The 19,436-nt window shown below is 34.2% G+C and overlaps 1 protein-coding gene across 1 annotated transcript; it reads left to right on the top strand.

The window, feature by feature from the left end:
- The first annotated feature begins 4,579 nt into the window (after window positions 1-4,579).
- LOC101745296 (JNK-interacting protein 1) lies at window positions 4,580-17,585 on the top strand. Its single transcript, XM_004929765.5, has 8 exons — window positions 4,580-4,875; window positions 5,060-5,298; window positions 9,735-9,989; window positions 10,071-10,271; window positions 10,396-10,513; window positions 11,323-11,485; window positions 13,296-13,477; window positions 14,234-17,585. The coding sequence occupies exons 1-8, from the start codon at window positions 4,754-4,756 to the stop codon at window positions 14,304-14,306; spliced, it is 1,353 nt and encodes a 450-aa protein (XP_004929822.2). The 5' UTR covers window positions 4,580-4,753; the 3' UTR covers window positions 14,307-17,585.
- The last annotated feature ends 1,851 nt before the right edge of the window (window positions 17,586-19,436 follow it).

The raw sequence follows: 19,436 nt of genomic DNA, 5'->3' as shown, positions 1-19,436 counted from the left end.
AGTTCTATGGAAACATATACATAGTTTCTGAATTATCGATATTTAGTTTTTGAGTATCGGAAAGCATAGGCCTCCTACAAATTAAACCGATGACCGATGAAGGTAGCGGGAATTTAATGAATGCAGGCTATGCAGGTAGTTGTAGATAGGACCAGGCAAGTCCAGCAGTGGACGTATGTGGGCTGAAAAATAAAGTTTGTAAGCCTAGTTACTTATATTAGGCATTTAATTAATATTTTTTCGAATATTAGCGAACTACTACACCATCCTTCTTGTGGAAAACAATTGTACTCATACTTTCCGGGACATGCTCTACACACCATTGAGGTTAAAGTTTCTTAAGAGCTTATTATTTTAGTATTTGATGGGTGGCAAAGTATCCGAAAACAAGTAAAGTTCGTGGGCACCAAACCGTTTAAGTCAATAAATTGAAAACAATAAAACGCGAGTTATAACTATAAAATTAGTTTTAATAATATTTGTGGTTCATGAAGACCGCATCCACAATAGTTAACCTTTAAAAAGTACGATGCACACCGCCCTTAATTCTGCCTTTGATTTATAATTACTTAAAAATAATCTGAAAATACACGAGAACAATGACGTGAATCATTTTATTTTTGCTAAAGAGGTCTTTCATCCTTCACATCGTGACTGAAGCACGTTCTTCGAGGAGAGTCAACAAGCAAAGCCTCTCCAGCGGCTATATTGACGTTGGCGACCTCATACTACTTGAGGAATTCTTCGACTGAAAACAGTGCGGAAGTACCTACAGTTTAGATGTCAATAAAATCGGCTTTTGAAGATTTCTTTGTGATAAACGACTACAAGTACAAGAATTTTATCTTCAGATAGAGAAGAGAGATTATTGTTATGGTTTTAAAATATTGCAGAGCTGTTTATTATACGGGTAAATCAGTTTTTTTTGGATTTTCTGTTAAACATTTTATTATCTATATTCATTCTGTATTCGGTATTTTAATGATAAGAGATCAGCTGAAAAATGTTTAATAATTGGTCAACATTTCATAGCGAGTCAATAGCATCCGTGCTAACATAATTTCTAATCGAATTAAAAGTATGGATTAATTAATTAATTTTAATTAAAATATTTAAAAAAAGTAGCAATTTATATTATACTTATATATTGAAACAAAATTAAATGAAGGCATCTTAAACCTACATCTAAACAAAATTTAAGGAAAAAGCTTTCAAAAGAACATAATATGCATAATAGATATAGAATAGGTATAGAAATTTTAAAATTTCAATGATTTTTTTTTCTTGCATTTCCCCTTGATGTAAAATCAGAGTTGTAGTACAGCTAATCTTAAACATTTATGTAAGTACGCTTAGTCATGTACAGTATTTATTATTTACGCTATAAAGTTTTGAAATAAATATTCCAAAAAGCATTATGTTGATCCAAAAGAACTGCAAGGCCAGATCAATTGTTACATAGAAATGTTACTTGCGTGAACTAGTTGTATTTGCACGACAGTATGGGTTTCAGAAACCTCTTAACCGAGAATTAAAAACTAAAGTAACAAACTGACTATCTATTTATTTCTTTTAATATTATTAGATACATATAAAAAAATATATCAGTGAGAAAAAAAAGGGAGCAATTGAACTATTTATGTGTGGCTCTTTTTCATTTGTATATTATTATCTGCATTTTTTTGTTGCTTAGAAGAATGGACGAGCTCACAGCCCACCTGTTGTTAAGTGGTTACTGGAGCCTATAGACATCTACAACGTAAATGCGCCACCCACCTTGAGATATAAGTTTTTTTTTTATGTTTGAAGATTTACAGGTGGCCTGGAGGCCTTTCCAGTTTCACCAGGACAGGTGGGCGAGCAAAGGCTCAGCCAGAAGGGGTGGGATTTGCTAACAGCTGCCCGAGCGCCTCCGAAGGAGACCTAACAACTCAAGAGCAACTGCTTCGCGAATGAATCTACTACCGGATCGGAATTGCGACCCGCTGAGAAGATCCGGCGAGAAGCTCTGCGAGCTGATGCATGGGTTAGGTTGCACGTCGACCTCTTTGTCGAGTTCGACGAGTACGGTTACTGGGGTTCCTCAGCCTGCTTCTAGTGTTAGAGCTGAAGGTATCTAATGCAAGAATTATTGGATCTGATGGATCCGTAAAGATGTGTCTAGGGCGACGATGGTGACTTGCTCCTGCGTGATCAGGATTCGGGGAGTAGTCAGCGGCGGTAACGATAAGACCATTATCATGACGAAGATATAAGTTCTAAGGTCTCAAGTATAGTTACAACGGCTGCCCCATCCTTCAAACCGAAACGCATTACTACTTCACGGCAGAAATAGGCAGGGTGGTGATACCTACCCGTGCAGACTCATAAGAGGTCCTACCACCAGTAATTACGAAAAGTACAATTTTACGGTTTACGGTGTTATTCCTTCACTGTGGAAGTCAATCGTGAACAATTGTTGAGTATGTATTTCATTTATAAAATTGGTACCCGCCTGAGATTCGAACACCGGTGCATCGCTCAACACGAATGCACTGGACGTCTTATCCTTTAGGCCACGACGACTTATAAATTTCTGAATGTGTCTTGTATACATGTGTATGGAATATAATGATTGGCCAATGTTAATCATGGACATCAGCAATTCCAAGGGCTAAGTCAAGCCGCTGTCTACTGATGATTAGATGACAAAAAGCACTGACTAGAAAAGTGCTCTTGACCTTATAATAATAATATGTAGTTATTGCCGAAGTTCGATTACTGGAAAAAGGTACAATGCTTTTTATTTCTTTCTTCTTATTTGCATACATAATTGAATATAACATATAGTACATAGTACATATTTGAATTCGTCCATAGATATCCAGGAACTTCTACTATTAAAGAAAATTTTGCGGGCTATTTAATGTTGATTGTTAATTATTATAGGACTGCGTACTAATTTTAACTTGTAATATAATTTAATATGAACGTACATTCATTCTACAACGAAGAAAGACTATATAGAAAAACAGAAATTTGAAAATATAATTTAATATGTATATGTAAGGAAAAAAACCTTTTAAAAAGATTTTTCTTAGACAAGTTCACTTACATGTCATTCAATGTCGAGAATAATTTAATCTTTCATAATAATATTGAATATTATTGTGTTAAATATTAATTTACGCAGAGATATTAAGGGCTTTAAATGTTGTTTTCATATTTATATTGCAGGTGAGTAATTATTTTTTTACATAAAATTATTATAATATTAATATTATATTATTAATATACACTCTCTGTATTGATATTAGAGAAAACGCAGTTCAGTCTATTATTTTCTGGAGTATTTGATGTCATTAAATACATAATTGAATATTAAAAGTAGAAGAGTACGAAAATAATAAATTTACTGATCTGACGGCGACATCTATTATTGAAGTAACTCAATTCTGTTAAGTTACGCTGATTTGTTTTAAAGTACAAGTATACCGCAATAGATGACGTTGTAATACAATCTTCAATCATTTCAATGAATTTATTTACTACTAGCGACCCGCCCTCGCTTCGCTTCGGAAACATTAAAACAAATATGAAACAAAACAAAAAAAAAAAAGTAACCTATGTTCATCAGGGACAATGTTGGCTTCTAATGGAAAAATAATTTTTCAAATCGGTCCAGTAGTTTCGGAGCCTATTCGAAACAAACAAACAAACAAATCTTTCCTCTTTATAATATTAGTATAGACCAGCTAACCCGGCAGACTTCGTAGTGCTTCAATCGATAAATAAAATACATAAACTTTTGGGGGGGACATTAAAAGAAAAACAAAGTTGATATTTTTATTTAATTCCGAGCATTTTCATATTTATCTACCTTTTAAACCATCTCTGGACTTCCGCAAATAATTCAAAACCAAAATTAGCCAAATCGGTCCAGCCGCTCTCGAGTTTTAGCGAAACTAACGAACAGCAATTCATTTTTACATATATATACATTAATATTTATTGCAAGTACATAGTCAGTTTTCTATCCAACTGTTTCAAAATAGTGTGATGTTATTACGCCCTGATGTACTAACGCCGTGAAACTCCACTTCAAAAGAGAAAAGAGAAACTCCAAATGATGTGCTCCTAATTTAATTTATTTCCAAGTGCACAGTGCTGTGGTTTCAGCAGCTTGAAATAACTTATTCTATTCTATGCACCTAAAGGATACCAAATTTATTTTTAGTACGTTATTATACTTTTTTTTCTAACAAATACCCATTTTCGTCACAAATCCTACATTGATTGTGTTCTGTGATCGAAATAAAAAATAGCGTTATGACTAGTATTTGCTATTCCTTCTCGTCTTTACAATTATATATTTACTAATGTAACATCTCTTATTCGCACACGCGCATAATTCACTCATTGATTTTAGTTTTTTTTTTCTATTATAGTACCTAATCTGCAAGCATGCTTCAGTAAGTAAATAATATTTGATTAACCACCGTGAAGTTCATTGCAGCTACGAATGTGTATTTTTAGTGAAACAATACTAAAAAAAACTGTCATGACTGACTTGCATGTGAGTTCCGCTAATATTTACTCACACGCATAAGCATAAAATTCAAACTCCCAAATCCTGTTTTGTATTAGGGTGACAAAAGCACGCTTGCGCTCTGGTCCCCATCGATGCGCGCGCATTTCTACTGTTTGAAAACTGTGTGCTATTACTGTCCAAGAGACATGTCTGGGTCGATAGAGTTGCAGGGAGCAGTCGCGCATGCGACATTCTCTCTGCTCAACAATCAGGTGTAGCGACATGGCCGATAGCGAGTTTGAAGAATTTCGACGAGTTTTTGATAGACTACCGCAACACATTAAGGCCCCAACGCCTTTTTACTCGTGAGTACAAATTTATTATTATCATTGACATACAACACGGGCCGCCTTTCATTTTTACGCGTATCGCAAGTGATACACTAATTCGCGTCACGTGAGCTGCTATGTTCTTTGGATTCCCTCTATAATTTGTCGCGCAACGGATTGTTTTAGATACATTAGTGATACACATGCTATCGTTGTATAGATTAGTGCCAAATGTTGGATTCGAAGATGAGTCACCTTCCTCGAAAAGTGAAGGTAGCCCCGAAGAAGACAGAGGATGTGTAGGCGAAACCGATGGTCGGTCATCTATTCCGGAAAATCCGGAGTCTCCACCGCCACCGGCAGACGCAGCAGACACACAACGCAGTCCTCGTCACCAGACGTTTACAAATGGCGAAAGGCGAAGGAGAAAACTCCCTGAGATCCCGAAACATAAAAAATGTAAGATCCATTATTGATGATATTTAATACATTTTCGTGTTCAATGCAACTGCGCGTAGCGATTGTGATCACTTTATTCTTTCAGGCCTAGCGATCGTTATTATCAGTAAAAACACTTATTTCGAGTCAATAAATTTATTTTCAAGCGACTAAAGAGAATATAATCACTACGTTAAACATTGAAAGTCAAATAAGAATAGTTTATTTTTATAGGAAAGGTCAACATAACAATCGTCTATGAACGCAAATTCCAAATCTGATTGTCTCGTTGTAACTCATATCCGGATTCAATGACCGAATTTGGTATCTAGGTGCACTTGTTCTTGCCTTACGCCTTAGTCTGCTCCTGGAATTTTAGGTTAGTCGGTTAGGTTGGTTGGTTTTAGGCTGGATGGTTTAGGTCCTTAATTTTTAATTAGTTAGTCCTTAATTTTAATCAGACCTAGCATTCCCTATACTATGATAACAATAGACTGATATACTTCCTTATTATATACGTATATACATTTAGATATTGAATACATAGACAGAGCATACAAACATGTTGATCACACAAATGCTTACCCGATGTGGGAATTGAAGCCAAGATCCTTGACCCAGCCGACAAGGGCGCTAGCTACAGCACCACCGAGCTAGTCACCTACTGATTTCTAAAATAGTTTTATTTAAAATGTTGAACTATTTAGCTCAATTGGTTTTAGTAAATTACTTTATTGTTGGAAAAAAATAATTAAAAACCTATTAAAAAAACTGACATTTTGCTAATTAAATATGCGATTATTAACTAACAATGAAGACTTGACCTAAATTTTCTAGATTGAATCAGAAGCTTTTTATTTATTTATTGCTTAGATGGGTGGACGTGCTCTCAGCCCAACTGGTGTTCAGTGGATCTCATAGACATCTATAATGTAAATGCGCCACTCACATTGAAATATAAGTTCTAAGGTCTCTGTATAGTTACAACGGCTGCCCCACACAGAAGCTTAATTAAGATATTAGTTTTTGAAATTCATCGTTAACTAGAATTACATCGTGGTTGTAAAAAAAATGTTCTTAATAAACTAGCTTTAACAATTAGTCCAGAACAGGTTCTTCCTTACTACCTATTAAAATACCTAAAACTTATAACATTTTATTAAGTCTTATACAAGATATGCAATTTTCGTTTTAATTCGATGAAATTTGCAACGACACTTTAAATTTAAAATGATTACCGACAGTGAGTTCTTGTGAGTTTCAAAATTTAAAGTTTCAAAAACACGTGTAACGGTAGGCACGACCCAATTTCGAAAGAATGATCACTCGCGAACTCCGTATTCCTTCATGTCCGTCTTAAGAGCATTATGGCATTGCTAGTTATATTTTAATTCCTTGTTTGTTTCTTATTTTCATAACTACAAATAGTTATATTATAAAAAAAAAGGAATGAAACCGATGTCAACAAAAGTCGTCTTCAGAGAGTTATTGGTTCAAGATAAGGCGTTTTGTTAATATGACCACGAGATTTGAAATCTCTTATGTGTATAAACGTAGTTTTCGAGAAAATCTAATAAAACTACCTCATGAAAAATATATTATCCGAATATTTTTTTAGCACATAGGATACTTTGATCTACAATAAAATCAATCAATCAATCAATCAATCAAATCAATCAAATCAAAAAAGTTTTATTCAACATAAATGAAAGTACATACTTGTTGAACGTCAAAAGAACTACCGCCAATTCACAAGAATTAGCCTCCGTCCTGAGAAGAATTGGCAAGAAACTCAGCAGGCATGTCTTTTTTTTTTTAAATATTAGATTATTTTTTTTTTAAATATAAGATTTTTTTAAATATTCATTTTTACAATAAGTAACTATAACATAACAATTATTACAATATTGAAATGCCCGGAGCGAGCAACTCATTCCCACTTTGTGCAATCTTCTAAATGCAAACCGACACTTAGAATTTTTTTTAAGATTGACGCGTAATAAAGTTAAATATTGAGATATGCAGATTGCTTTTGCTGAGTATAGGTATTCAAAATAACATTAATAATATATGAAAACATCATTTTGACCCAAAATGTCACATAGGAGATTTCAAATTTGCAACGACGTAATATTGTTTAAGTGCAGTGCATGTGTGGGTTTCGCAGTAAAATTCACGGAATTTATTTATAACATCGATTCTTTTGAAGAGAGTCTTCGGTAATTTGTAGGTATATATTTTCAAAATATGGGTACCTAAACTTACAAAATAAAAATAAAACTACACAGTTAAAACACAATTGGTCCGGTTACAAAAGATAAAGCTTGCTAAAAGAAAACGATAGATATTGCATCACTCTCTACTTTCCCGCCGAAAAGGATTTTTTTTATTCAGAGCAAACACACTTTGTATGCGGTTTACCTGAATCTACATTCATTGTCACTGTCCATTGACGTCATGAATCAAAGCGGTTGAGCGACTGGTGGCAGAAATTAAAAATGTACAATTACCACCCCATCGAACAAGTCTATCTATTTATGAAATCAGTTTTAATTAATATTATATATCGTTTTATAGATAATATAATCAGTATAATCATTTCTTTTTACCGAGATAAACATACATACACACACCCAGGCAAACAAACGCCGGCACACACAACACTCACAGACAATCAAACATACGCAGAGCTAATCTAACACAGAAAAAAAAACATCTTATAACACGATTATTTATTATATGTTTTTTTTTAATTGCCGAAATGACTGAGTTTGATCAGACCTTATTTGGTATAAATTAGTTCTTATTACAAAGTGAATGCCGTGCCTGGTCTACTTCCCGCTACGTCATCTTGAGATACGAGGTCGAAATCTCAATTGTATTATGCTTGTCCCGTACTCCAATCCGGAAAACATGACAACTCGCGGCAAAAATAGGCAGAAAAGTGGTAAGGCTTCCAACACGCCTTACTACCAGTAAACGTTAGCTAGGGTCGCCGTGCGCTCTGACGGAGGTGAACCCTCAGACCGGGCGAAAACGTCGGTTGGCGAGCTCGATGTGCTATTATAAAGTCGCTTTCAGACTACGCTATAATATAATAGCATATACTATTATAACACATAGCACATTTGCCTCGTGCCATCCGGTTATGGATTGAGCTCCCCTCCACGCTTTTCCCGAGCGCTACCACATGTCCTTCTTTAAAAGAGGCTTTTGGAGAGTATTAAGCGGTAGGCAGCGACAAAAAGCGAAATAAACAACAATATCGCATACCGTACATTGATGATAATATGGACACGTTCACACAATACTGTGCTATATATTATTGGCTAAGTATAGGCTGCTATACTATAATATGGCACTATAGTATAGCGTAGTCTGAAAGCAGCTTAATACATAGACAACACTGCTGCCCAGTTTTAAGGATATCAACATTAAAAAAAAACTGTGAATCCCTTTAACGTCCACTACGGGAAGAGATGGAGCGCTATTCTAGACAACATTTCGACCTCACATTTCAACAGAGCCAGAACATTTCAATTTGAAATACACCAGAAATTACCGCGATCAAATATTAAGTTATTTGGGTTTCCCGTTTATGCCTATTAAAGACAAGTTGTCTTTGGTGTCAAAAAATGTGTCTCCCGTTCATTTTCCACTTAATAGCTAATGCTGCACTAACTAACAATAACGCAGTTTGTTTATCAAAACAATACTTTTATTTCATTTATTTATTTATTTAAGGCTTACCGACAGGGTTTACAGTAAGACATAAAATAACATTGACATGTATAGACCGATTGATAACTGCAACTCTAATTAGAGGCAATCACAGCATGCATTACATTAATATATCAATAGAGATTTAATAATACTGTTAATAATAATAAAAAATTAAAAACAAAATAAAGACAATAAGGACAGTAATACCCGAGTACTCAGACCAAGGCTGAGGCTGAGGTTCAACAACAACTTTTTATATTTTTTTATAATTTTGACTTCGAAGATACGAATTATATAATATTTTCAGACTTTTATCTTTACTTGTGCTATAAGAGCATAACCTCTTGCCATATTTCATTATACTAGAGTAACAGAAAGTGCTCTATAAATTGCGTTAACTGAAAAGCTTGAGATTGAGTATGGCTTCCTTCGGTCGTAAAGCCTTTGTATTTGGAACTAAATCTAACTGCATATGTGTTCATAAGAATAACGACCTGAACACACAAAAACACTGATAGACAGTCTGACGACAAAGTGATCCTTTGAAGGTTCCATTTTTTCCTTATGAAACCTGAACCCTAAAAATGCCCTGGTGGCCCTTAATGCTTACATGCAACATCGACAAATATATAATTGCATGATTTCTTGATTATCGGATTAAAAGCATATTTTTTTTAAAGTAACAAATCTAAAGTGACGATTTAGTTCCTCATCTGGCGTTTTAACTTTTACAGCATCTATTCTAGCATGTGGCCAACCAGCATCTCTAGCTGATGAACTTGGGGCTCTAACCGGGATGCTCGTAAGACCAGGATGTCACAGCAGACCACTGCTCGTGCTAAAATGTGGCTATCTCCTCGACGAAGACTCCAGCCCAGATTCGGAGAGACTGCAAAGCTTGGGAGATGTCGACAGTGGACACAGCACCGCACATTCCCCTATCGACACGGGTCCAAAGAGTTTGTCGCCAATACCCTTACAGCAAAACGGTTCGTTCAGTTACTTAACAAAACGTGAATCAGTCAAGTACTTTAATTAAAAATATTTATATGTTTTTTTCATTCTTTTAGTGTCGCCCTCGTCCAGTTGCAGTATCAGTGGAATGAATTTTGCAGGAAATATGACCACAGTACCTCATAGTCAACTAGAAATGCTTGAAGCAACCCACAGAGGCCTACATAAATTTAACCCTAGGCATCACGATGAAATCGAGGTGGAAATAGGGGACCCTATTTATGTTCAAAAAGAAGCAGAAGATCTATGGTGCGAAGGTAGGGCGATCTTATAACACATTCATTCGAGATTATGCAACTAAAGTGATATTACTAATGTAACTCACCTATTTATATTATGTATAATAATTTTCATAAATAAGAATCCTGTTTTTCGTTTTAGGTGTAAATTTACGAACAGGACAGCAAGGAATCTTTCCCTCCGCCTACGCAGTCGATATGGATTACAACGACTTCGACCCAGCAAATGCCAAAGTAAAAAGGGAACGATATTTATTAGGGTGAGCAATTTATCTTGGGTTAGTTTTCTTAACGTAGTTTTGTATATGGTAAATCTCTCGTAGGGTTCCAGATGTTGTTGTCCGTTAATCTCTCGACAGCCAATACCGTCTTTACCATAAGGGCACACGGGGCCCGTGCCCAGGGCCCCCATTCTCAGTGGGGCCCCGAAGGACCGACAATTTGGTTACCAACTGTAGTCGAGAGCGGTTATTTTCGCAGCTTAAGAGAATAAAAAATGAATTGCGAACAACAATGTTACAAGAACGGCTGAGTAATTTGTCAATTATGGGCATGGAAAGTGATATCCTTCAAAAAGTTTACTTTAAAGATATAATGAAATATTTTTCTCAACAGAAATCCCGAAAGAAACCATTATCGTAATCGTAACCAAAAAACCAGCAGCATTCTAATATAATTAATATTTTTATATCATACTGTATTTGATTACCTATAATAAATGGTCATACTCAGTAAAAAATGTTATTATAATTCGCTTTTTTTACTTTCCAAAAGGGCCTCAAATTCTTGTGTGCCCAAGGGCCCCAGCCTAGTTTAAGACGTCCCTGTCGACAGCTTAATAGTTAGTAGCCGCAAGTAAGTAGTACATAGCATTACGAGAGCCGACCTCAGCTCTCGGTCGGAATCAGTACAAGAAAGAAAGAAGAGGAAGAAAGATATTTCAAAATGTTCGAGATCTGCGTATATTTGTTCTTGTGTCGTGTGTATTTCTTTCCTTTACCCGTAACACTTATTTTTATAACTATATGTAATCTTTATATTTATGTATTCTTGATTAATTTATTTATAGGTATATGGGCTCCGTAGAAACTTTAGCCCATAAAGGTACAGGTGTCGTTTGCCAAGCTGTAAAAAAGATTGTCGGTGAATGCAGCACTGAACCTACCATTCAGCCTTGTATTCTTGAAGTATCTGATCAGGGGCTTCGTATGGTTGACCGTTCCAAGCCAGAGGTAAGTATAAGACATACTTAAAGTCTGTACGTTATATTTCATTCGTAATCCGTGTGTCAAACCAATAACCGTCATTACGTCCTATTTGAAACATAATAATTTAATTTAAAATCGAACTTTTACTAATTATATAATTTTAATGAAATTTAAAACCGCTTTCAACTTCAAAATTAAAAAGTAACAGCTAATACGTATAGAAATGTAAGAAGAATTTCTTAAGTTCAAAAGAATTTCAAAACGATATATTTTAATTACGATAAACATAGCTGCTTGCAAATAACCTTGATAAAAATTATAAATAAACGGACATCTTCAAATGGTTGATTATTTCATATTTTCATCGTAAAATTATCATTCGATTTTAAATGTTCAACTTGTTTGAAGCGGGACTACTCTGATGATAAAACCAAATATTTACAATATTATTCAACACGTGCTAAATGTAAAATTAAAGCGTTTTTTCTTTTAAACACGTCCATCAATTTTGATGTTCTACAGTTCGGTATTCGTAAACAGTCTATAATTCATTCTAACGTCTATCGTAATAAAAATTTTGAAACTTGTATTTGTTATTACAAGAAAAGAATTATTAAGGAACAAACGCGTGTGTTTATGTGAGACAAATAATAATGCTTCATACATACATTACTATGCTTTTACGTCTGTAACGTTAAAAGAGAAGGTTTGGATTTCTTCAGATGAAGGTTTACTATATGATATTTTAGTTTTTAATCTCTACTTATTCAGCAGTTTACATAAATATGTACACTTTTCAATATCAATTTCATATTTCAGTAAATTAAACTCAACAATTTCGAAGCAACACTTTTTCATGATCATACAAACCGGTGATTTCAGTATTACATTTTTTATGGCAAACAAGTGAAAACATTCTCGTCGAGGAAACATAGATTACGAGTTAAATACGAACGAATCTATTTTTCACCTTGCCAATCATTCTGATGAGTTAAAACACATGCTCTGGGATTTATTTCACATTGCTGATAAATAGCATCTCATAATGAATAACATACCATACTATAAATTACATTAGATACTAAAGGTAAACTAAAAAATTCAACTGAAAAGTACACATTCCAGTTTATGCTAGCTTCCCAAATTAAATTTCCGTTTCAAGAATTGTGAATATCTACTTATTAGCTATCGTTATTGCCTGTTTTTTTTTCATTGTATTCTCATAGTACGCTCTCACGACCCACCAGCTTAAGTGGTTATCGGAAGCCATAGATATCAATCACCTCGTAAATGCCGTCACCTACCTTCACACGTAGGTTCTAAAGTTGCATTTGTATAGTTTAACCGCTATCCCGGTCATGAATCAGAAACCAGTAACTGCTTTGTGGCAAAAACGGACAGACTAGGGGCTCCTACCAGTGCAGCCTGACAATACGTCCGACCGCCAGTAATTTTTTATTCACGTTTGCATACGAATTTTGTAAATTTCTTTAGTAATATGTTACATTACTTTAAATCTCCTAGGGCCAAAAAATATATAAAAAGAAATATTATGTAAAAACTACAACTGTATTTCTGTAGGCTGTGCTGATTTGAAATATCACGTTCCCATATTCAGAAAATCCATTCTGCCATTATTTTCGCTAAATATAGCTCAAGTTGGTTTTACGAAACCAGCGACGGTATAGTCTTCTTATGACTCTGCCCAGCGCACACCACAATCCTGCTTGTTTAATTTGGAATGCCAAATTCGGAAATTTATATTATAAAACCTAATGTAATCTGACTGGACTGGTTTGTTAATTGATTGTTTTCTACTCTTTGTGTACTACAGAGAAATCGCAACGGACCCTGTATCGATTACTTTTACTCGCTGAAGAACGTATCGTTTTGCGCTTTCCATCCTCGAGATCATCGTTACCTGGGTTTCATCACAAAACACCCGACCCTTCAACGATTCGCTTGCCACGTATTTCGAGGACAGGAGTCTACCAGGCCAGTCGCAGAAGCAGTCGGGTAAGACAATGTACATCTTATGTCCTGCTTTAAAAACGAATGTGAGCTAGTAACTAATAAACTCACTCTACAACGCAACAGTTTTTATCAAGAGCAGCATTAAAACTTGAAAACTAGTATAAATATAAAGGTAAAGAAGCCTTTATTAAGAACCTTAATTCATATTTAGGTACATACTATTAATGTAATTTTCCTACACATTTGACACCGGCAAAGGTTATCTTGTATAGTGTTTTTAATATAGGCTTACGAACGACTTTTGCCATTAAAGCTTGCAATAGATAAAATAATAAAATGGCGTTTTAATGCTAATAGAAAGAATCGGGAATTACTACTAGGAAAGGTCGTATAATAGCTCTCGAATGTACGGAGCGTAGTACGAAGTAAAAAGGATGTCTTAAAATAGTTTCAGCAGTAAGAATGCACTCTGCTACTCTGCATTGTCGGTTGGTGCGATGGTAAAAACGGTATTAGTAGCTCAAACGACTGCTCAGAGGACTTCCTGTGGAACTTACTCACAGAACTCCAAGATTTTTCCTTTTTTTTCCCTACCTGTGCTGATAGACTTGAGAGGCTATTTCAGCTTTACCCTAACGTGTAGGTGAGCTGACGGGGCTCAAACCGGAAGTGTTGCTAACACTGGTCCTAGCAAGTGCAGTGTTTCGCAGAATCCACCACCGGATCGGAAACGCGACCCAATTTCTCCGTTGACTAATTAATCAATTAATCAATTTCTGTATTGCTTTTTTTTTTCAGGAGAGCTTTTCAAAGATTTTATCAGAAGTTTATCGAGACAGCGTACCCAATTGAGGACATCTACATAGAATAGGGAATGAACGATAATAATCATCAGTAATTTATTGAAGCTTTTTTGTTGTAGTTATATCACGTCAGGCATGTTTAGTGAATGGTTATTTTATGAATTAACAAATGTCGCAAATTTACGCTGACCCTAATGAGTCAATTGCTTAGTGAAATGTATTGTTCACTTGTATTTAAAGGGTTTTTTCGGTGGTTATTGCATCTCTGGCTTTACTTCAAAGACTTCGAACTTCAAAGAATGAATGTAGTATTTATATAAAATATAATTTGAAAATTAAGTTATCTTCCTAATGTACCGATTTTACGAGATTAAATTGACATAAATTAACAGACCATCCACTACATGCCTGTCACAAAGTATTTGATATTTTCAAAGTCGTTGCTAAGTCGCAAGCCGCCTTCCGAAACTATTAACTTTAATATATTATATTAAGAGAGAGAGAGACAGAAGTACATGACTATTTACAGCAACTCATTTCAGTATTTATATACATACTGCATCTACCTTTAAATAAGAATAACGTTAGAAAAACGCTGATATATATTTCCATTCGTAGATTCTTAACCTCCTAATCTCTGGTTTCAATTAGTAGTTGTTTTTTTTTTGGTTTCAATAATCAAAATGTACCGATTTTATTTACATATTTACTCGTAGACTTTGTTATTTCTGAAGGATTTAATTAATCCTTAAAATGTGTATGTAGAATTTACGTAAAGTATCTCAATTTGTATTCATTTCGACTAATAATAATAATACGAAACATTAGATGAAATTAACACTGAAAATGAACTCCACTTGGCTTAGGCCGTGGTTTTCAGTATTTACCGGAAATTCGTAAAAAATCGAGAATAAGCACTTTGTACATAATAATAATAATAAAATAATTCATAGTTTTTTTTTTTTATATTTGTGGCATTGTAGTCGTAAATTTTCTCGAGAAAATGGATGCCGTAAAAATATCATCTTTGAGACGAATGCAATACGTGTGTGCCGCACTATCCAGTGCATTCGAATATCATTTTGAATCTCGAACTCTGTGATATTGAATCAGTTGAGTTTTGGTATAGATATTAAATTGAATTGTGAATATTTTTTTAGACCCTAGAATATTTTTGAGTATTTACAGTGTTTCGGAAAGTACGAGCCTGATTATTACACTGTGAAATTGATGGTATTTTAGCGTGTTTTTATGATTGAATTAGATGAAATCTCAACAGGATCTCATAATATAGTTCTATAATATTTGTCTTAGATTGTTTTCGCTTGATATTACAATCGTTGCTTTTTCATTTAAACCAAAATTTCTTAAACTTAGTAGTTCGCTGGGAACGCTCGTGAAGTCGAATCGTAAACAATAAGTGGATACAAGGCTTTATCGATTGTAATTTAATAAAAATTTGTAGCATTTTACATTTAGATTATCTATATGAAATTTTTGAGGCACCTTAGCAATTTATTTACTTAGAGTGTATGATCTAAAACCAGTTTGACTCACTGTATGCGATGTTATCAAATATCCGTTGGCTTAAGAATTAAGATAAGGTTTAAATAGTAATCTTTAATAAATATCATAGTGAAGAGTATTTATTACGAAGAAAAGTTAATATTTTATATACCGCCAAAAATATAGAAAGCCCATCAAGAAAATCATTGCGATCAAATCCAATAAATATTTTTAGCTAATTACTATTCATAACTGCTTAATGTTAATGTATGTACTTGCATTGTAGTGGTGACTACATTACTTGTTTCCAAGTGAAACTTTATTGAAATCAACTAGTAATCATTTTTGCAGTAGAACCAAATCATTTTTGTAGTAGAACCAAATCATTTTTGTAGTAGAACCAAATCATTTTTGTAGTAGAACCAAATCATTTTTGTAGTAGAACCAAATCATTTTTGTAGTAGAACCAAATCATTTTTGTAGTAGAAGTCTCATGGAAAACAGATAAACTGGTTCCGTGTACGTCCAGAACCCGTACAAGCTGAGCTACCGTTTAACTTGGACCCCACGTTTCTCATACTGAGTTTTCAAGTTGTGCTAATAAAATATTAACTTTCTCTTTGGATACTCTGTAATGTACCCTAAAGTGAGCAATGAAGCAATAATAAAATGTAATATCGCGCCTTTGAAGAAAAAAAATACGATATATCTATATTTAAATACAGTATACTTAGTCTTGTCATGTAAAAATATAAATAAAACCCTTGTTTCATATTTAGAATATGCGTATCCTACAAATGACAATATGTGGAAACTATTAAACTCGATGTATTAAATAGATGATGAATGTCTACATTGTTACCGAATAATTATTATACATATAGATGGTATTTATAGTTACAATGCTGAGTGATTCTATGCTTACAGCATTTACGAAGTAACGTTGATAACAGTATGGTTAGAATGAATGAGCAGCAGTAACGCAATTAATTGAAAGCAATAATATGCTATGCAAATATTTTCTTAAAGTATATTGTTATTCTGTAAAAACGTGATGTCTTTTTTTGGTTGAATTTATAAAATTGACTTTTTCCGTTACATTCTATGATCGTTGGCTGGTGTAAAATGTATTTATCATTATTATTTTTGGCTTAATATTTTTTTTATTATGCTCTCCTAATCGAAACAATAGTTGTATTAATAAAGTTTCTAAATTTGTATTAAAATATAAAGTATTATTAGCAAAGTATTTAACTTTTAATTGATATTTAATTGAGAAGAAATCATGTAGTTACAGAAGCGGCATTATCGTTTATTTTACTTTTAGCGACGCAAATTTTCATTGTGATGTATATAATTTAAAAACTGTATATGGCGTGTTCTTATTGCAGATTATATTTTTTTTAGCATTTTTATAGTTTTAAGTTGATTGCATAGAGTTTTTCTTGTTCGATGAGCCATTCGATTTACGTTACGAGTGATGGCGTTAGTGTATAGCTTATAGTAGTTATGGTTTTTAGATTAGTACGAAATGCTAATTTCCAATTTTCATATCGTTTAAAGAATATTTAAGATATAAAGACGAAAGATTTAGCTGTACTTTAGTTCTTTAAAAAGTTAATATTCGCAATCGTTTTAAACTACGAAAAATCTTAAGTATTGATAGGATACTGTATCCAATAAACGCCTTACACTGTGTATATAAACATAAAAGAGAAGCATTATCATTATCTGTTACTATAAAAGCTATTTAAAGTAAATATAATACTATTTATTTTTTCATTTATACATCATAGCGTTATCGATATAATAACACATAAGCATTAAATAATTTGGACTGATTTGTTTATTTTATTTCATGCAACCCACCCAATACACTATAGACAACAGAATTAAGGACACAATGAAATGTCACATTAAGGCAATGAAAGTTTTTTTAGCATTTTTTTATGGCTTAGGTGTGTGGACGAGCTCACAGCCCACCTGGTGTTAATTGGTTACTGGAGCCCATAGATATATACAACGTAAAATGCGCCACACACCTTGAGATATAGTTCTAAGGTTTCAGTATAGTCGGATCGTTTGGATTGTCGATAATCCCATTCTCACGGATCGCTTGGAGCCTCTGGGTCTGCGGAGGAACTTCGGTTCCCTCTGTATTTTGTACCGCATGTTCCATGGGGAGTGCTCTGAGGAATTGTTCGAGATGATACCAACGTCTCGTTTTTACCATCGCACCGCCCGCCACCGGAGTAGAGTTCATCCGTACTACCTGGAGCCACTGCGGTCATCCACAGTGCGTTTCCAGAGGTCTTTTTTGCCACGTACCATCCGGCTATGGAATGAGCTCCCCTCCACGGTGTTTCCCGAGCGCTATGACATGTCCTTCTTCAAACGAGGCTTGTGGAGAGTATTAAGCAGTAGGCAGCGGCTTGGCTCTGCTCCTGGCATTGCTGAAGTCTATGGGCGACAGTAACCACTTACCATCAGGTGGGCCGTAAGCTCGTCTGCCTACAAAGGCAATAAAAAAAAAATAGTCACAACGGCTGCCCCACCCTTCGAATCGAAACGCATTACTGCTTCACGGCAGAAATAGGCGGTAGTACCTACTCGTGCGGACTCACAAGAGGTGCTACCACCAGTATAAAAACAATGACCTGACGCAAATATAAGGGTTAATGTGTGTGTATTATAATTTTTTATTTTGAATTTTTTGTTAAAGACCCGGAGCGAAGCCGGAGCTGGCCGCTAGTTACTAATAAATAAAACAAATGAACCATGCAGCGACATCTTCAAATCATTTTGAGTATTTTCACTTCTAGCATTTAAAGAAAGTACAACAGATGGCGCTACAAGCATAATGCGTTCAGAAAATTCAGGAAAATACCCGCCGGCTTTGAAACTATCTGACGTCAATTACCTACATCAACTTTTGTAACTTATCTGAGCGTTAGTGGAAATCAAATGAATAGATCATCATAATACAAATAATGTTATGCACACAAAAATAACAAAAGGGCATTTTAATTTAATTCATACCAATTAAATTGTTTAATTTATAATGTGCTGATCGAAATCAATGATTGATGTTATCCGAAATTTTAACGAATGACTTGTTTACGAATAATATGTTTTGTTCGATAATTTAAATATTTAACAGACTGAGGGCACCTAAATCCAGTGTTCCTATGATAGTTGGTTTAGTACGCTAGACGCTGCCGGGTCGTGTGCACGTACGACGACGTTCGGTAAAAAATTTACGGCAATCATATTTCGCGACTTGCAATCCGCGTATGTACTTTAAGTGCTAAAAAGCGTACGTTAATGAACAACCCAAATTAGTTTATTGGTATAAACTTTAGATAACTAAATCTCGTTTTTAATAAAAATAATAACTGTCGTAAAAAATATCTATTTTGTTTAATATTAAAATTTATCCTAGTTTGAGTCAAATGAGCTTTAATTTTTAACAAAATAGAGACTTTTTTGTGCAAATTTTATATTTATTTAGTGAAGAGTGGAATAACTTTATACAAGTTTATTAATATTACTGTATTATTATTATATACTAACAAAAAAATGCATATTTAAGAATGTGATTAGTAGTTTTAAGTAATAACTGTAATGTGAGTAATAATGCAATGTAAGTAATGTTAACTTTGGCCCGCGGTACTGCCTTGAGACTGCCTATA

This window comes from Bombyx mori, chromosome 1 (assembly GCF_030269925.1).
Source record: "Bombyx mori chromosome 1, ASM3026992v2".
NCBI classification, from domain to species: domain Eukaryota; kingdom Metazoa; phylum Arthropoda; class Insecta; order Lepidoptera; family Bombycidae; genus Bombyx; species Bombyx mori.
This window is presented reverse-complemented; position numbering and strand designations above follow the sequence as displayed.

Excerpts from the sequence above, each read along its gene's own strand:
- LOC101745296 (XM_004929765.5), top strand. The coding sequence starts at position 4,754 with ATGCGACATTCTCTCTGCTCAACAATCAGGTGTAGCGACATGGCCGAT. Across the intron at positions 10,272-10,395 it reads AGAAGATCTATGGTGCGAAG|GTGTAAATTTACGAACAGGA; the intron begins GTAGGGCGATCT and ends TTTTCGTTTTAG. Across the intron at positions 11,486-13,295 it reads TTGACCGTTCCAAGCCAGAG|AGAAATCGCAACGGACCCTG; the intron begins GTAAGTATAAGA and ends TGTGTACTACAG.